Source organism: Lepidochelys kempii, chromosome 3 (assembly GCF_965140285.1).
Source record: "Lepidochelys kempii isolate rLepKem1 chromosome 3, rLepKem1.hap1, whole genome shotgun sequence".
In the NCBI taxonomy this organism is placed as follows: Eukaryota; Metazoa; Chordata; order Testudines; family Cheloniidae; genus Lepidochelys; species Lepidochelys kempii.
Genome location: NC_136382.1, coordinates 158,176,325 through 158,196,503, shown reverse-complemented (window position 1 = coordinate 158,196,503; position 20,179 = coordinate 158,176,325). Strand labels below are relative to the sequence as shown.

At 38.1% G+C, this 20,179-nt stretch overlaps 2 protein-coding genes across 9 annotated transcripts in view; one reads left to right on the top strand and one right to left on the bottom strand.

The window, feature by feature from the left end:
• Positions 1–20,179, bottom strand: part of CDC42BPA (CDC42 binding protein kinase alpha) — a 322,264-nt gene that overhangs the window by 17,760 nt on the left and 284,325 nt on the right. For 6 of the 7 annotated variants that reach the window (XM_073338668.2, XM_073338662.2, XM_073338664.2 and 3 more), the window contains 7 exons: positions 19,004–19,220; positions 16,496–16,558; positions 15,052–15,645; positions 12,816–12,913; positions 11,253–11,337; positions 4,888–5,011; positions 3,385–3,502 (listed from right to left, as the gene is read on the bottom strand). In XM_073338668.2, coding sequence (XP_073194769.1) covers positions 3,385–3,502; positions 4,888–5,011; positions 11,253–11,337; positions 12,816–12,913; positions 15,052–15,645; positions 16,496–16,558; positions 19,004–19,220 — 1,299 coding nt within the window. Of the gene's footprint in view, positions 1–2,478; positions 3,266–3,384; positions 3,503–4,887; positions 5,012–11,252; positions 11,338–12,815; positions 12,914–15,051; positions 15,646–16,495; positions 16,559–19,003; positions 19,221–20,179 lie in introns of those variants that run through there. The other variant, XM_073338667.2, reaches the window with a different exon arrangement.
• Positions 1–20,179, top strand: part of COQ8A (coenzyme Q8A) — a 124,543-nt gene that overhangs the window by 102,911 nt on the left and 1,453 nt on the right. Inside the window, exon 15 of one of the 2 annotated variants that reach the window (XM_073338682.2) lies at positions 17,786–17,898. The exons of the other annotated variant lie outside the window; for it this stretch is intronic. Within the exon in view, the coding sequence (XP_073194783.1) occupies positions 17,786–17,854 (69 nt within the window). The 3' untranslated portion in view covers positions 17,855–17,898. Of the gene's footprint in view, positions 1–17,785; positions 17,899–20,179 lie in introns of those variants that run through there. 2 annotated transcript variants of the gene reach the window in all.

The following is a 20,179-nucleotide window of genomic DNA, read 5'->3' as shown; positions in this document are numbered from 1 at the left end:
AATCTGAGCACCATGAATATAAAAATTCCAAATCTGAATTATTACGCACTCAGACATACACTCCTATTTAAATTTTTATAACAAGCTGCGAGCTTGTGAAAAAATTTCAAAGGCATTTCCTTTCCTTCAAAGAGGAACTATCATACAGGAAAAGCATAGAGATGTATCAGACTAATACTCTAAGTCTCTTCACCTTTCTTTTTATTTTTGTACCTTGTGTTCTAGTTCTTAAAAGTATTTTGTGTTTAGATAATGGCTTGCCCACTCCCAGCCTATTTTCTATTCCCAACTGATCCTTGAGTGAAGTCGTTATAAATTATATTTGATTTGTAACATCACATTCAGTTGTATGGTAACAGAGTGTAATGCCAGAAATATGGTATTTGGACTTCAAAGCAGCAGGGGAAACAGCTGCCTGGAGAAGAATCCTTATCCACGTACAAATTCTGAAATTATGCAACCGGAGTGCAGAGAATTACTGTCTAGATTTAAATTGCTCTAAGTACAGATGTCCCCTTTTCCTTTTTGCTTCAGTGTGAACAAAATAGACTAATAAAAGGTCTGTCTAGTCCGGTACTGTCTCTCTCTCAAGAGGAAGCTGTAAAAGAACCCCACGTAGTGCAATAGCATTTCTTAGGGGAAATTTTCGTCCTGACCCCAAGTGATTAACATGGTGATTGACATAACTCTTGTCATTTTTATCCTAAGTCGTGTGGCACTGCAGGCACAACTGTAATAACAAATGTGAAACCCATTCTAACTACAGTAATATATCCTAACATTGAGGTCCATATGTTAACCTATAGCAGTGAGTTCCTAAGGCTAACTTCAGTACTAAACTATAGTAGTGAAGAAGTCCTACACTGTATATAAATTTAATGTCCTTTAATCCATTCTAAGTGAAAAGTGGAAATCACACATTTTCTCCAAAATTTCATATTCCCTGGTGAGAATTAGAAAACTAATCCCAACTCTAAATGTGACCATTTAATTAAAATAAAGCCTGTTTAATCAGAATGAGTTTAGAGCTAAAAGTCTTTTAGAACTGGGGACACTGAGGAAAAACAATGGCACTTCCAAAATGTTAATGCTGGATTAATGTATTTTTATAAACTAGCTCAGAAAGGGACACTTCACACTTCCACTCAGTTCAGTTTTGCTCCTAGGAATGGGGCTAGGTCAACAGTCTTTGCAACTATTGGCTCCCATTCACTCCCTTTCACTGAGGGTGACTAACAGTATTGCTTTTTGACCCACCTCCAAAGCAGGTATTGGTTCCTCTAGAAAACTCATGCTTTTTTTCAAGTTCCAGCTGAAAGTGGAAAAGTCAAAGGAAACGTTCTCCCATGTATAGCTTTAATCCTAAACCCCTGACCTCCAAAAATTACCACCTTCTTTTAAAATAACTGAAGTTGGGATCCAAAACTAGCCCTTTTCCAGCCGTTCTTTATTAGTAAGATAAATGCTGACTGTTTGCCAAGTTCCCTTAGATCTGCCTCAGGCACTTCACTATCCGGCTTGTTCTTATTCGCCTAATAATTACCTTTTTGTTGTTTATTACCTATTCTCACTATTTATGCTGTCAATACCAGGATTCTCAGAGTGTTCCATTACTGGTTAGAGAGCCTTTATTCTCTGCACATCTAGTTTCCTCAGCTGATGACCAGATACTGCCAAAGTAGTTAATGTTCAACAGGGCTTTATGGTAATGTGCAATGTAAAAGTACCATCAGCTGCAAAACTGAGGTAAAACGAACATTCTGAGGTCAGAAATTATGCCCCAAACCCTAAGTAGCGCAATACCATTGTACACATCCTTTTTCTGCCTTACCACCATCTTCTCCACTTTTTCTCAAGGACCATTAACAGTTGCAAACATTTTCTGCTGCCTTAGGCCCATAAACTTTAGTTAAGAGTGATGATCATTTAGTTTAGAGTGATGATCATGCCCATTGTATTTATGATATATGCCTACAAGTTACACGAACAAATCCTTATTCAGGCCACAGCCCCTCAGAACTCATTCACTTCAGTGGGTGTGTAATTATTTAAAAAAAAAAAAAGTAGTTTTCACACAAGCAGCTCTGTTTCAGTGATGCCAGCAGACACAGCAGCCTGGCTACAGAGAGTGGAAAATGGGAACTTCAGCATGGATGAAACCTGGGCCTAAACACAGTAGAACTGATATGGTTCCACTATACAAGGGGAGCATGCTGCGGAGAGACCAGGCAGGGGGCTCTGCATATGGCAATGAAACACTGGAGTTAGGAGAAAGATTCACTGGCCATTCCATGCATGAGTCAAAACCAGGCACCACAGACGCTACTGCGTTCTGAGAACATAGTAGCAGTGCCAAAGCTGCTGTGTGGCCTTCGGCGGGGGAACCCATCTCTCTGGATTTCCACAGAGAACCAGAGTCCAAACCCTGTCAATTTGGACTGTGAGCAGGGGCTGTTGTTTCCCCCCATAATGTGTGCTGTATGAACAGCTCATGTGAGTGACTGCGCATAAATTAATGGCGGCTCGTGACTTTCTTGACAGGTGAGACTAATGACAAAATCGTTATTTCCACCTCAGCCCAATGTGTAACGTAATAGCTATTAAAAGCTTACCTTACTTATAGTGAAAAAGCAGCAGGTGGACTTGGGAGCTGGAGCCGCTGCTACGTGGGCTGGAGCAGGGGGTGGAGCATGAAGCAGGCCTGGGGCACAGCATTGGCTACTTGTGCACATGCATGAGCCCCACCAAAAGGGGGAGGGAGCTGGGGAGGTGCAGGGCACAGGCTCCATCCCCACCTACTCCCTACAGACTCTCAACAGCCCAGCCTTAACTGCATCACCTCACCAAGCCATGGTTACCACAGCAATGCCTTCATAAAGTGACTCCTGGAGATGGTAAGTTGCTACAGTAAAAAGGCAGCTTCTTGTGGCACAATTAGCTATCCCAAGATCTGAGCCTCATGCAGCACTTTCTTCAAACTTTCTGGTGTTGTATTTCACTACTGGAGAGAGTGAGTCGTAACATTTAAATCAAATCACAAGTTGTTCTTAAAACTGCATATGTTTTTCAATTACATAAAAAAATATGGAAAATGTATTTTGTAGTTTTTGGGAATTCTTGTTTAGGCTGAGCCTCACCTGTCTGGGCTGACGAACTGGCCTGGTATAAACTCAGGCGTCTCCAACGAGCTGCCTCTCCAGTATGTAATTGCACACATTCCACCTTGGACAGTACCACTTTATATCCATTTTCACTAGTTACGTTGCTGCTTGTATGAAAGATGGTAACATTTTGAATATATATTTAACACTAACCAAATTTTAATTTCTCTTTTATATGCAATCGCAGATATATTCATTCATTCATTCTCTCCCACTTGCTTACCATAGGCAGGTCTTTGAGGATCTGTATTCCATCTCCTGGACCCATGTGTGCTATGTGGTTAAAATTAGTTGGATTAGAAATTAATTTATTTCTCATTTCTGGATCTCGTAGCATCTCCCTGAAAGAGAAAATACTTAGTTTAGATATTTTATACACGAGAAAGATGGACATTAAAAAGATCAAATAAATATAGTTTCATTACTTGTTACTTTAAAATGGAAATTGGTAAATTAAATATTTGGCCATGTTAAACAGAAGGATAAGCCTTGCTGATCTATTCCAGTCCCCAGCCTGGGGAAAGAGGGCAGGAAGAAAGGAATGTTATTTTGCAGGCTAACAGCCCACATCCATGAGAATCAAAATAGTTACTGAGATTCAGAGACTGCACAACCAGTGTGAGCTGAGACAGTACTCAAGAAAAGATGCAGAACTGGGCTCATTGGTGACTTGGTGCTGCAAAGATGGAGGCAGAGATGACAGACAGAAGATAAAAGAAGAATTAGAAGAATACTGCACTACCTTTCACATTCTATGGTCAGATTTACTTTAAGAGCTCTCCAAAAATGGCACAGATGCATTCATTTCAGAATTCAAAATATTTTTTTTAATAAAAAGACAGAACCTCAAGCAACTTGGAAAAGATAAAGACAAGAACTGTGGCATTTTAGCATCACTGTACAACTGCTGTTCCTTTTCTTAGAGCCGAACAGGAAGCAAAGTGGAAGGTCAACCATGTTTTCCAGTGGAAAAGTTGGTAGCGAACAAAAACATTTATTTCTTCAGATGTGTTTTAACACAGTTGCTGGCAATCTTTTGTGGGCAAAAGGAACTCAGGTAGCTGAAGTGGTCAGTGACATGAAAGTTAGGTTTAATGTGAACTCTAAAGATACTTCTGGACTATTTTGATTGACAGTCCTTTAAAGACATTTATATTTCATGTACATGTCTTGAAGCACCACCCTCCAGGTGACTTCTCTTGTGATTTAGAGCAAGCTTATGACAGTTTTGTAAGACTCATCAGTTAAGTAATACATTCTATAAAAAAGATGCCTTGGAATACTGTTGAGGATGAGATGGGTATTGCCCTAAACAATAAAAGGCAGAACCAGAGTCTGAAAGTAATTAATCCATATGCATAGCTAGCAATGTAATCTCCTTTTGTAAAATGTTTATTATAGATTTTTATATATACAGAATATGCGCACACACACACACACATATATATGTATATACAGTATGTGGGGGCATGCTTTCCAAATTACAGAAACTGTTTCACACAAATATTTTATTAAAAAGGAATCAAAGTACTGAAATATTCAGTGCATATTCATATCCAGACTAGTATTAATACAAATTATACATCAAGGATAAACACAATGGTGAAAAGACAAAATGTCTGAAAACAACTCTCTCTAACAAATGAAATACTACACTGACATCAGACAGACATTCCTTCAGGGCCTACAGGCATGTACAGAAGACAAGTACAGGTTGAATACCGACCTCCTCTGCTGCATTCTTTCCTCCTCTGGTACTCTGAATGAATAACGACGCTTATTGTTGATGTTTCGAACCATTTGCTTCCGGCTGTTATCTGATGTCTCAGGAACTACCAGTTCATCTCCCTCTAGAAACAACATCAAAAATATCCAACAGGTTGCTTACTTGGTAATTTAATAAACCATTTAGAACAAATAAATTTATTTAGCTTTTGTACCTAAATCATCTGACAGCTGCCCTGTAAGAGAGCATAAAGAGCTGGTGGGTGTTCAGAAGCCCAAATAGGAAAACAGGAAGGTCACAAATAAATTAAAAAATCCTCAGTGGTGTATCAAAATACATTGGCTCTCTGGACACTCCGTCAACTCTAGAGTCACACTGGAGGATTCACCCCAGAAGTCACATCCTCTCAGGAAAAAACAGAATGCAAGTTATGTCTGAGCAACCAGAAATACTATGAACAGAACAACAAAGCTTGTAAAAACATAGTTTAATCAGTAACAGCCTGATTCTGCAACATTTACAACTGAACAGTCCCACTGCAGTCTCAACGCTAAATATAATCTCATTCTTCCCCCACAAACAGAATACACAGCATGTTTAACCCATGCATATATACGCATGCTGAATATTTGCTAATATTGATGAGGTTGCAATTAAATTTGTGTATTCTAGTGTGAGGGAGATCAATGTATCATGACTAGTGTGTTTCCTTAACAGTTGGAGGCAAAAGGAAGTTCCTTGTGAAAATATGGAGTTTGTCATTGCCAGTAGAAATCTGCTGTGTGGACAATAGGGTACAGTACAGAAAGGAGTATCCCATGGCTTCATATTTCCTTGCTTTAAGAGTTTGGGGGCAATAGAAACTGAAATCCTTTTAAAAGTAGTGTTTGTTTATGGAATAACACTAAACAAGTCAGTTTCACATCACCTTGTCCTTCCTTCATGTTCCCCATTTCTTGGTTGTTTCATGTACCGGCCTTTCCTCATATGCTAATTTTTGAAGTCTTTAGGACAGGAACTGCCTTTATTATACGTGTACCCTATCTAGCACAATGGGCCTTGATCGGGGGCTTCTAGGTGCTACAGCAATGCAAATATTGATCAATAATTAAAATAACTGGGTAGAAATTGAAAGAAATTTGCTTATTACCATAATCACTGGGTAAAGTCTCCTATTCAGACTACCCCAAAAATTTCTTTGTTTCAAACCCTCTTATACCGAATACTCTAAATGCATGGAGAAAATCTATTGTGTTACTCAATTTCAATGCCTTTCTCACCTCATTTTTTGGCAATTTCAGATAACCCCCATTTCCTACCAAGGATAAATAAAACTTCTTTGGATTTATGGGGTGTGTCAGATGATAACAGGCTCTTCTAATTTTCACAGCAGAGCTGCAACAAATACACTCCATTCTCAAAATACCTTTCTATAATTATTTCAGATAAGGCACTGTATAATGACAAAGAAAAGTCAGTGCCCTTGAAAATCTACAAAATATAGAATTTATTTTCTCCACACCAACAAAATCCACAAGGTTTCATCATACAACTTTTTAGCAAAGAAGGCTTGAACAGCTCAAAAATATTCAGAAGGCCAGAGAAAGGACCTCAGGCCTCACACGCTAACTTTCTTTAGCAGACTTTGCTTAAAATCACTAGAACATCATACTCCTGCCAAACATCTAGAAACTCAATGCAAACTGCTTCTTCATTCATATCTTGCTCCAAAGAGACTATTTCTTATGGAAACACTCAAACTGATATTTTTTGCCACAACTGTGGGAAAGGGGGAGATCCTCCCACCCCATGTACTGGTCATGCCTAGTCATGTCCTAGTAGAGACTCATAGGTTCATAGACTTTCAGGTCAGAAGGGACCATCATGATTATCTAGTCTGACCTCCTGCGCATTGCAGGCCACAGAACCTCACCCACCCACTCCTGTAATAGACCCATAACCTGTGGCTGAGTTACTGAAGTCCTCCAAGCATGATTTAAAGATTTCAAGTTAGAGAATCCGTCATTTACCTGCAAGTGACCCGTGATCCATGTTGCAGAGAAAGACGAAAACCTCCCAGGATCTCTGCCAATCTGACCTGGGAGAAAATTTCTTCCTGACCCCAAATATGGTGATCAGGTGGACCATGAGCATGTGGGTAAGACCCACCAGCCAGTCACCTGGGAAAGAATTCTCGGTAGTAACTCAGAACCCTGCCCATCTAGTGTCCCATCACTGGCTGTTAGAGATATTTGTTGCTACCAGTGGCAGATTGGCTACATGCCATTGTGGGCAGTCCCATCATACCATCCCCTCCATAAACTTATCAAGCTCAGTCTTGAAGCTAGTTAGGTTTTTTGCCCCCACTGCTTTCCTTGGAAGGCTGTTCCAGAACTTCACTCCTCTAATTGTGGAAACCTTCATCTAATTTCAAGCCCAGACTTGTTGATGGCCAGTTTATACCATTTGTTCTTGTGTCCACATTGGCGCTTACCTTAAATAACCCCTCTCCCTCCCTGGTATTTATCCCTCTGATGTATTTATAGAGAACAATTATATCTCTGCTCAGCCTTCTTTTGGTTATGCTAAACAAGCCAAGTTCTTTGAGTCTCCTCTCATAAGACAGGTTTTCCATTCCTTGGACCATCCTAGTAGCCCTTCTCTGCATCTAACCAGTTTGAATTCATCTTTCTTAAATGTGGGAGACCAGAATTGCACACAGTATTCCAGATGAGATCTCACCAGTGCTTTGTATAATGGTACTAACATGTCCCTGTCTCTACTGGAAATACTTTGCCTGATGCATCCTCAGTCTGCATTAGCCTTTTTCACAGCTGCATCACATTGATGGTTCATAGTCATCCTGTGATGAACCAATACACCCAGGTCTTTCTCCTCTGTCACTTCCTTCTGATAAGTCCTAGCTTATAGTAAAAATTCTTGTTGTTAGTCCCTAAGTGCATGACCCATTACACTTTGCACTATTAAATTTCATCCCATTTCTATTACTCCAGTGTTCAAGGTCATTCAGATGTTCTTGTACGATATTTTGGTCCTCCTCAGTATTGGCAATACTTTGTGTTATCCACAAATTTTATTAGCAAACACTCACTTTTTGTGCCAAAGGTCATAATAAAAATGTTAAATAAGATTGGTCCCAAAACCAATCCCTGAGGAACTGCACCAACCTCTCTCCAGCCTGACACTTCACCTTTCAGTATGACCTGTTGTAGTCTACCTTTTAACTAGTTCCTTTAGTCACATTTCAATTCTCATATTAATCCCCATCATCTCCAATTGAACTACTGATTTTTCCAGGTGGAACTGTATCAGATGCTTTACTGAAATCGAGGTAGATTAGATCGACTGCATTTCCTTTGTCTAAAAAAAATCAGTTATGTCAAAGAAAGTGATCAGGTTTTTCTGGCACAGTCTGCCGTTTGTAAAACCATGTTGTACTTTATCTCAATTACCATTTACCTCTATGTCCTTAACTACTTTCTCTTTCAAAATGTGTTCCAAGTCTTTGCATACAATTGAGGTCAAGCTAACAGGCCTGTAGTTTCCTGCATCATCTTTTTCGCTTTATTAAACATAGGTACTATATTAGCAATTCTCCAGTCATAGGGTATGACCCCTGAGTTTACAGAGTTATTAAAAATCCTTGGTCTTGGGCTTGCAATTTCATGTGCCAGTCCCCTTAGTGTTCTTAGATAGAAATTATCCAGGCCCCCCGATTTAGTCCCCTTAAGATGTTTAGTTTGACTTCCACCTCGGATGTGCTAATTTCTATTTCCATATTCTTCTTCCCATTAGCTACCCTGCCACCACCCACAAGCTTTTCATTACCCTTATTAAAAACCGAGGCGAAGTATTTGTTTAGGTGTTGGGCCATGCCTATATTATCTTTAATCTGCACCCCATCCTCAGTACTTAGCAGTTCCACTTCTTTTCTTGTTTTTTTTTTTTATATATATTGCTATAGAACCTTTTACTATTGGTTTTAATTTCCTTTGCAAGGTCCAACTCTATTTGGCTTTTGGCAGCTCTCACTTTATCCCTATACTTTCTGACCTCCAAGAGGTAGCTTTCCTTGTTGATTCCTCCCATCCTCCATTCTTGGTAGGCTTTCTGCTTTCTCTTAATAACCTGTTTGAGATGCTTGGTCTGCAATCCTTCCCTACGAATTTTTTCCCTTGCTTGGGATGCAGGCTTCAGATACTTTAAGTCAAAGTTGCAGAAGCTAATTCCAAGCCTCCTGCACCTTCAGATCCTTGAATTCTTCAGTCCAGTCCATTTGCATTAATTTTTTTAAAGTTTGCCCTTTGAAATTAAGAACCCTCGTTGCAGATCTATTTTTGTTTATCCTTCCATTTAGTTTAAAGTGAATATGATCACTAAAATCAAGGCTGTTTCCTACAACCAACTCTTAGGCCTGGTCTACGCTGGGGGAGGGGGGATTGATCTAAGATACGCAACTTCAGCTACGAGAATAGTGTAGCTGAAGTCGACGTACTTAGATCTACTTACTGTGGCATCTTCATGGCAGTGAATCGACTGCTGCTGCTTCCCTGTCGACTCCGCTTGCGCCTCTTGTGGTGGTGAAGTACAAGAGTCAACGGGAGAGTGCTCCGGGATCGATTTATCACGTCTAGACTAGATGCGATAAATCAACCCCTGATAGATCGATCGCTATCCTACCTGGCCTTAGGGATTAGATCTTTAGCAATGTTAACCAAATAACAGGAACCTCACTTTCAAACAAGGCTAAGACTGCTTTTTGGGTTTTGAAAATATGGATCCTCCAGACATGTACCATGCATGAACTCATCCAACAGCAACTGCCCACTGTGATACTAGGTTTTGCATGTAACTTTGCATATAACTCCTTCTTTCCTTAAGGTTAATGGCTGGTTTCATAAAGCATGGTCTATACTAGTAATGAAAAAAATTACAAATCTTAAAGGAGATAAACTTGCAGAATACCTGTTGCTTGGCAGCCTTTTTTGGAAGATGCTGAGATGTGTAGAGGAGCAAAAAACCTGTTTCGCTCACTTTTCTATTGGGATAGTTTGGCTCCTGATCTAACTCCCAGCCCTCATTTAGATCTGCAAATTCTCTGTACATACTCCCACATATTGTTCCTCTCTACCACTTCTATCCCACTTAGAGTAATTTGCTTGTCAATAACTGGATCTCAATAGATACTTAACTCTCTCTCTAGAAAATTATATTCCTCTTAGTTTAACTTTTAGAGGCCACTGGTGGCTTTTTGGGTGTATAGTTATAAACTTACATACCATGGCAATCATTCTGTTTATTCCGCCTCTTGTGCATTTATATTTTTATACTCACAACAGTAAAATTATTTACTTAAAGTAGTTACTATCTTTTCTCTCTATGGATCAATTTTATATATTTAACTGTAAAATCTGATGATGATACTACTATAACTATTGTTACTATTACTATTTATATAGCATTTGTCACATTCTATTAATTTTCCAATAAAAAGAAAATTAGAAAAAATCCTCACACACCAACAGTAGAAACACTTTAAAGTAAAATAACAAAAAAATGTGTCTGAAACTTATATTTTAGCTGATCATTTTTACTGAAGAGAGCAACACAGAAACATCTCATAGCAACGTGCTATAAAGCAGCATAAGAAATTGTCAATATTTCAAAGCCAACTCTTTGGCACACAAATGCAGATGGTCTTTGTCAGTATGTTATGAAGAATAGTACTGCACTGCTTTCTGACACTAATAGGTTCTGAGTCGCAGGGTACTGTTTTGGGGGAAGGGGTTGGATATGTGTAAACCTGATTTTAAACCAGAATTAGAGAGAACCTTATGGAAGCCTACATTTTCCCTATTGCATTTTTAGACACCATATTTTGGCAGGAACAGATTCTGGATTTTAACAGTTTTTTAGTTGCTCTAATCCTTTACTTTATCACCAAGAAATTAAAGACCATAACTAAGATGGTGGCATTGGGCTCTGAACACACCAAAATACAAGAATCAAATTTTGAAGTAAAACATAATCATGGATTTTCCAAATATTTAAGGTGACGAACCTGGGCTTTTGGTGGGCTCTATTTTCTAATCTCTTTAAAGTTAAGATTAAAAAAATCCTACTCTTCATTGCAAGTTTGAAAAGAGAAAAGGTTCAACGTAATTAAAGTAGGCTTTTATACCTCTCCAAATCATTGTGGTATCCCAGTGCCTGGTTTGCTTCCAAGTTAATAAATACAGATGGGTTTGAGATATAATAATCCACAACTCAAATATCCAGGCCAGAGCAAGGTGCTATTTCAAAAGAAACAATAGCAGTTGTAAAATCTGCTCTCTCTTACTTACCTGCCATCTTATTTTTGAAGTATATTAATCTAATTGTCTCCAGTCCTAAAAGGTTTAGTGATCCTTCTGTATTCAATGGTCGTACCTGAAACAATTGAAAACAAATACCTTCATAATAAATCATATTTATATAGTGCCTCTCATCTTGAAAGATTCCAAAGAGCATTAAAACTGTATAAAACAAGCTTTACTAAGATACAGCCATCTCAGAGGTGCACAGGAGGGAGCCAATTGGTGCAGAGCATACAGCACAACAGTAGCATAAAAGCAATTTTGGCCAGTGGCACATGGGAATGCTCTAGGGTGACCAGCTGTCCCGATTTTGGGGTCTTTTTCTTATATAGGCTCAGATTACCCACCCCCATCCCGATTTTTCACACTTGCTGTCTGGTCACCCTAGAATTCTCTGCTCTTGTGAGGAATGACAGTGCATCTTTAATGATCACCCAATACAGAAACAATCCTGGTGTTTAAGGCTTCATCTAAGTAACTTGCCCACAGTAAATTGCATAAAACAATTTATTTAACTAAATGACGGAGGGCTAAATTCCCAGGATTCAAACATATGGTTCTGCAATGAGTCTATTTTTTTTTCAGACCTTAAGCATAGAGACACACCTCTGTCAGGGCATTAGCATCTTGATGATGCTTTTGCAACTTGATGTTGTGCGGCAGTGTCACGTCACACAGATTTTTGCAGTTTCAAATTTCAAAAGATGAAAATCATTTCTCACTATATTTAGACTGTATATTCTATTGAAAAATAAAATCTTTCTATCAAATCACCATTTTTGAGTCTCCTACATACAGCAGCTCCCCTCTTGCTGAAAAGTGGCTTCATTTGTTACACTACCATTCTGTGTTTACCAGTAATCAAAGATAATAAATTTCACCTTGAAAAGCAAGAATGAAATTTTTTGGCCGTTTAAAACTGGAGTAACACATTGGTCAATCAAGCCCAAGGTGTGACAAACAGTTTTCAACTCTTGAACATTTAAGTGCTGAAAAATACAGTATTTAGTAATGAAGTGACAGTTTTCTCCCAGCAAAAAGATTTTCTTTGCTGTGTTATGCTGTATTTTTGCTATGAAAATATTTCCTCCTTATCACTGATGTAGGACCAGTGTTCCAAAAAGCATTTTAGCTCTAGTAGTATTTGTGCTGGTCCCACCAAAGTATTTCTAACCATAGCTGGTTATAACATCCTGAAATTCCAAGTGGGGCAAGACTTGTTCAGATCTTTTCAATCTGTAATATCTATTAGGTTATGGCAATAACACAGAAACTATCAGTTTCTATGACATTAATATTCTATAAAAAAAACCAACAAGTGCAAAAGACTTTCCTGGGTATTGATTCACCACTCATTTATCTGCAATGACGAAATCGTAGCCGAAGCAGACAGCATGTCAAGGTGCACATTTGTCTTTCTATTAGCAGTTCCTTTCAGTTCAAGTATATTCTTTAATGATGTCCCATATCCCAGCTGCTATCAACTTTTTAGACACATTTGTTAGGAGTATTATAGCCTGGCAAATTGGTTTGCTGCCCAAAGCTAGTTACCTTCTTGAGTGGAATAGTCTGAATCCATTCCATAGAGTTCACATCAAAGATATCGACTGCATTTTCACTGTATACTGAGAGGCATGGTGCATTGTAACCTAAGAGGGAAGGATTAAATACATTGTCATATGCATTTAGCCAACACAGTATTCATAGCACAGAATTTCTTAAGGACAGTTTAACTGCATTCATTGAAATATACTCCAAGTATTACTGATACTTCTGAGAACACTGGGCTAGCTTCCAATTCTGAAGAAGCAGAAGCCTTCACTATAGTTAAGGATGCAACTGACTTTCTTCACAAAACTGTATTTTGGCAGCCCTATAACATGTGCTTGGAAAGTCTGATTGACCTCAAAACTGCCGAAAGATTTACTTTGAAGGCAAAGAAGAATGATTAATTTTCTTAAGACTCTGCAGAAACAAACTATTTTGAGCTATAAATCATAAAATATTATTCTGATTTGAAAAATTAATTTTTGTTTAACGTTTCTCTCTCTCTTTCTATGGTACCCTTAATTATTCATTACCTTGCTTTTAAGTGCTTAGGTTTTGTAAATGAAATGATGTGGTAGACAAGTACACAGTGATCTTGACTGGATTTTGAAGCCAAGCTGTTCATTTCTGGAACTCTATACTGAACAGCAATTGGAACCAGGAACTGAGAAGACAGTCCTCACATTTCCCCTGGTTTCGATTTTCATTTCCTATTTTCTAGATTTTAATAGAATTTAGTGCTAGTGAAATGTGCAAGATTGACAGCTCTAGAGAGTTAAGTCCTCCATTCATCCACAGATCAGATACAGCATGGAGGAAATAGCATACTGCCTCTCTAATGTGTCTCAACTTTTAGTTCTGCTGGGACTAAATCTAACGGTGATCCATATCCAATAAGATTTGACCTTTCGGCTGAATTTACTAATGAAGGTTTCAATTTGTGATGATTGTGATAGTGGTTTCTGAGACTGGATGTACATTCATTAGGAATTGGAATTAGAACATCAACTTGCTTCACATAGGCAACCAAAAAGTCTTAAAAATGGTAATGATCAGGTTGGGTAGTCTTTGAACTAGTGGCCTATTAGTGAAACTCTAAATCCTTTGCATAGGCAGTCCACATTTCTCCTTGTTTTGACCCATTCATTTTCAAGGCCCTAAGACTGTAGCCACTATCCTTTTGAATGAGAAATAGCTAACAGGTTTCCCTTTGGATCCTATCAATGCTTCTCCTTCAAGAGCCAAAAAGGGCTACACTCAGGCAATGTGAAACCCTCCTTCTTTCCCGAAGGCTGCATATGCTGCTTTTGCAGCAAAGAAAGAATTTCAATTATATATATTAAAAAAAAAACAACAAAATCCAATTGGAAATATAATACCAGGCTTATTAACTGGCAAATTTTAGGACTTCTGTATATTTTAAACTAATTTTAAAATGAATTCAGACAGTCTTTTAAAGGCATAAGAAAAGTCTGATAGGGTTTTGTGTTTTATTTTGTTTTTTTACTCTTGAAGACTGAAGGTCATGTCCTTGAAAAATGTGGAATAAATATTTAACAGAGTACTTCTTGGAATAAGAAATCTTGACATGTTTTGATAAGGAAGATGATTTTTTCTTAAATTCATGGCATATATGGTCAATACTGTCTGTCTGCCAGAATTTTTTTCTTTCCTTTTTTTTTTTGGAGGGAGAAGGGGAAGAGCAGAGGAGTTGGGTGGGAGAAAGAAGAGAAAATGGAGATGATGGAAGAAAGGAGTGAAAAGCACAACAATATTAGAGACAGGTATAAACCAAACCACCAGAACTGAATGGCCCTGAGAGCTCCAGATGTTGACCAAAATTTTCACTTTTGGAGTTCTAAATTTAGACTCCTCAATAAAAGTGACATTTTTTTTAGAAACGCTGAATGCACGAAAATCCCATGAACCTCAGAAGGAGCAGACAGGTCTCAAACACTCTGAATATTAGGCCACTTATTTAGATGATTTTAGGTATTCAAGTTTGAAAATCCTGAGTCTCTACTGTTCTCTCATTAACAGCAGCATAAGTCAGATACACAAGTGTAAAACGAGGCCCTTCGACTAGATTTGGAAACCCAGGGAAAATTTGAGGTAATACATTCATGAAGTGCCCCCTGTGAGTGCACCTGGGGCACTGCACATGCAGTTCAAATACAAACAGTAGTAATTAATAATTATATACACACCCAGTTATATATATATACACAGAGACACTTACAGCAAGAGGATGGTGTTGCAGGCCACATCAATTCCTGTTGTCTAGATCTTCGGCCCTGACAGTCAACATAAACCCCAACGCTGCTAAAACACAGCAGATATTCTTTATTTGAGATTTCGACTGCGCAGATGGCATCAGTTGGCTGTTGTGCAATAAATGATAGGGTGTGGTCATCTGGGTGGAGCAAACTGTATGGGTTCCCTTCTGCATGCAGGGGATATTTTAGGAATCCTGACTGGTAACCCACACAGAGCCGCTCACTGAAGACCGACATCCACTGGACATTTCCCAGGACTTGGATCTCCTTCATCTTTTTGTGACGCGTCTTGCTCTGATTCAGTTCATAACACAGGACCTGTCTTTTCATAGCCACACACAGGCAAGTAAGGGCTCCATGGCGTACCTGTCCAGAAACTATTGTCTGGCAGCCTTTTGTCTCTGCTAGCTTATAAAACTCAGTTTCTCTTCCATCCAGGGCTGCCATAGGGAAAAGCCGAACATGACGGTTTCGTCCTGAGATCACTGCAATGAGCTGTTCATTATGGATGAGCTCAATCTGATGAACTTTCTTATTGTCACCAACACGAATAATTTCTACAAAGCAAAAACCTGAAGTAAACCTATCTTAAAATGCATTCTGATTTAAAAAATTCTTTCAAAAAGGATTAATTTAAAGAAAACCCTTTACTGCTTTCTTAGGACATATAAACACTGTCTCAAAATTACAACACAAATAAAACCATTTTTCCACTTATTTTTATATTAGAAATACTAGGTCCTGATTTTCTCCTTCCTCCGCTTGAGGACCTGACTAGTGATCTCAGTCAAATATGCTGTTCTTCCTCCCAACAGCTATGCGAGGGAGGAGAAGTGGATTTTTCTTGCAAATCGATAAAAGCAAATTCCATGTGAAAACCATTAATTTAAAGAGTGCCTATAGTGTATCTGATGAAGTGCGTTCTAGCCCACAAAAGCTTATGCCCAAATAAATTTGTTAGTCTCTAAGGTGCCACAAGGACTCCTCGTTGTTTTTGCTTATAGTCAGAAAAGTGACTAAGTAAAAATTTACTCAACAAGAAGGTCTGCACCATTGTGGTAGGTTTACTTACTTTACAGAATTTACAGATTTTTATTTCTGTTATATCTGCAGAGACCATTCTGCTTAATGCAACAAAATCTTGCAAATATAGCAAAGAAGCTACATTTCAGTTGCAGAATCTTTATTACCGGCAATGATGCCAGAGGCAGAAACAACATAGAACAGCTTGGTTATCAGCTCCCATGTGGAAGCTACACAGCTGGCAGTTATTAAAATCATCTTTGGAACTGTAAACTTAGAAAATTCGATCTAGAAGATACTGAAAGAGAACAAAGTTTAGAGTGTCATTTTTCTGACTACTCAAACTGAACATTAGTATAATTAATACAATTCATTATATCTTACCATCTTTGGTGACATGCACAACAAACAACCCTTCTTCATTGCCCAGAGCTATTCTTTCATGATCTAAGATAGTAAAAAAACAAAACAAAACAAAATTAAAAGAAAAACAAATAAAAAAGGTGAGGCATTTCTCTTTGGACACTGCTTCAAAAGAGGGACATAAAGCAGATACATGTTAATACATGAAGTTCTGTCACTTATAGAAAATCATAAAATTCTAGAAATGTAGGACTAGAAGGGACTTCAAAAATAATCTAGTCCCTCCCCAAAAAATAATCTAGCACTGAGGCAGAACTAAGTATTATCTAGCATTACCCGACAGGTGTTGGTCTAACCTGTTTTTAAAAACCTCCAGTGTTGGAGATTCCACAACCTCCCTAGGTAATTTGTTCCAGTGCTTAACCACATGTACGATTAGGAAATTTTTTCTGATATCTAACCTGCATGTCCCTTGCTGCAATTTAAACCCATTGCTTCTTGTCCTATCCTCAGTGGATAAGGAAAACACCCTCCTCTTTATAACAACCTTTTACGTATTTGAAGACTGTGATCATGTCAGTCTGCTTTTCTCCAGACTAAACAAATTATTTTTTCAACCTTTCTTGTAGGTCATGTTTTCTAGACCTTTAATAATTTTTGTTGTTCTCCTCTAGACTTTCTCTAATTTGTCCACATCTTTCTCAAAGTGTGGTTCCTAGAACTGGACACAGTACTCCAGTTGAGGCCTTATCAATGCTGAGTAGAGTGGAAGAATTACTTCTTGTGTCTTGCTTACAACATTCCTGCTAATACATTTTTTTGCAACAGTTTTACATTGTTGACTCATTTAATTTGTGATCCACTATAATCCCCAGATCTCCTTCCTAGGCAGTCATTTCCCATTTTGTATTTGTACAACTGATTATTCTTCTTAGGTGTAGTACTTTGCATTTGGCCTTATTGAATTTCATCGTATTTATTTCATACCATTTCTCTAGTTTGTCAAGATCATTTTGAATTCTAATCCTGTCTTCCAAAACCAAAACCAAAAAATTATATGAAGACAAAATACATTGGTAGCGTCCCTTTTTATTTCTTTCATAAGAAAAAGCTGAAAGACACATCACAGCCTGTTTCTATTTCTCATGCTAGTAGAAATGTCACTATGTAACATTATACAGAACAACTTTTCAGCGCACTTAAGCACAGTACTGACTTTGCAGTGAACAAATAAAATATCAAATTTAAATAATCAAACTACAGATGCTGGGCATTAGCATGTAATAGATCCAGACTGTGTCTCTGTCCTAGGTTCTTACTTCAGAGGACAGGAGTGCTAATGGAAGCTGTATCTTCAGTCCTGAGATGATAAAGTGGTGAAGGAAGTTCTGTATTACTCACTCTGTAGTGCTACTTTTGGCTAGGTAAGGAGCTGTGGTCACACAATACAATGTAAATCATGCCCACTCCTTAGCCACAGGGATGTTAATTATGAAAGAGGGTAGGGAGGAATGCTCTTAAGGATTTCCCAGAAACACTGAACATCCTACCACACTTCCTCATAGTACCATCCATACTGCCATATGGCATAAAATACTCAACAAATGTGATTCAGTAGCCAATAGAGAGGGTTACTGACCTCATTCTGTGGGTAATTCTTCTATCCAAACAATATTTCACGCTGTTGTTTAACCCAAGATTACTTTTGTGCTGAATTGCATACATTAGGATCCAGAGTCTGAGCAGGCCTCCTGAAGGGCCAAATCCTAATGTTCTAACCCAGATTTCCTTAGTCCGCTTTACTCTGGCAAATTCCCATTTGTTTCATAGATTTCGCTGGAAATTTGCCTGAGTAAAAACTGAGTAAGGGAGTCTCAGGATTTAGCTTCAATTGCACAAATGGGATTTACAAGCACCGCTATTTTGAATGTGCAAATCCATTATTTGCACATGTGGCTTTTGGTCATGCAATTACTCATTTTGCATGTGCAAAACCAAGTTAATACATGTTGAGGGGCACAATTAATAATAAACATAATAAATGGGAATTAATTATTTGCAGCTAGAATCTAAAATTTTATTGACATTGCTGTTTAAGTAAAGTGTATGAACATCTATCTTGGAATAGCAGAAGTCATAGACAGAAGCTTTATTTTTCTTAGATTTTCAGAGGGTGGGAGGAAACAAAGGGACTGAATTGATCTCTCTTTTGTTTAGAGTGAGCCAATATTGCTAGCATTTATGTGTCAGAAATATAGATGGTCACAGGTAGGATCTGAACTCAGCCCTTCACGGGGGAATGCAACCTTAACACAGCACCTTAGAGTTTTTGGCTCGCCTAATTTACAAACCAGCTTGCTCTACATTTTAAAAAAAGATCTAGATGCACATTTATGGCTCATCATAATTTCCTGCGACAGAGTTTTGTTGCACTGCCTAGGAAGAAAGGAGAGTACAGGAAGTGTTAACATTGTAAACTGTGTCCAGTAACACCCAAGATGTGTTTATGGCAGATTATCAACTTCATACCTATGATTGCTGCTGACTGGGTTGTTTTGATGAGAGGGAGGGTGCTGTCATAAGCCTCTTTGGGAACATAGACTGATCGGTCTTTGAGCTTGTTCTTCTTCAAAATCCTGTGCAATTCATTCAGCACTCCTACCCATTTGCTCTTTTCATTCTCACTGTCTGCTAGAATCAGGATCGAACACTTATTACTGGATGCAGAAAGCTGGGAAGCTGTAACCTGAAAAAGTTTTAAATGGATATGCTTAAGAAACAAAGGAAAAGCATTAGTTATTGAAACACAAGTCCATGGCTATCAATATCCTTTTCATTAGATACTGACTTGAGTTGAATTCAATCAACTGAAAACTTGGGTTTCTGCATCAGAAATCCATGCAAAAATAACCTAGTGAAGGTGACTGAACCAAGAAAATTTCATTTTAAGTGGATTTGTTGTTAGCGATATAATTCAGAGATTTCCACTCTAAATTATTTAGGGTATCTATGTCTTAAGACATTTTATAAACGAAAAACATGCTTAGCAAGTATTTCTGAAAGTCTATTCTGTACTTGGTACACACCTACAATTTTTGTTAACATTAAATGTAATGGGAACGATGCATGAGCAACCCAGACCTGTGAAACTTTTCAAATAGCTAGACCACTTGATTACATGTAAAAGTGAAAAACCATCTCTGACTTGAAACTGCACTCAGTATCAAACTCAACCTTTTTAAGAATTTAACTTCTTTAATGCCAGTGGCTGTTAATCCAGCAGTCGAATTCTAAATTATATTAAAATATTCACTATTATTTGTTTGTTTTTTTCCTGCTTTGACATGCTTTCTATGTTTCCCTGTAGAACAAATCCTATTAGTCACTCACAAGACTGAATGAGAGAAAGTTCTGGAAGATCTGTTCTAAAAAGTATTTTATGATTCACTCTACCTAAATCACTAAAAAGTCAAGCGTGAGAATATCACTGACCCCATAGAAGTATGGAGTTGCTAGTTTACTGCTAGAGATTGTGACGTGAAGAGACATTGGAGAAGACAAGGAGACACTAATAAAAAGTGTGAGAGTAGAGATCTCAGATAAGCAAAGTATCTTCTATTTCTTTTTTATTTATTTTTGTTTGGGGTGGGATCAGCTGAAAACTTGCATTTGACATGTTCCGTTTTAATTGGGCTGTCTGTAATG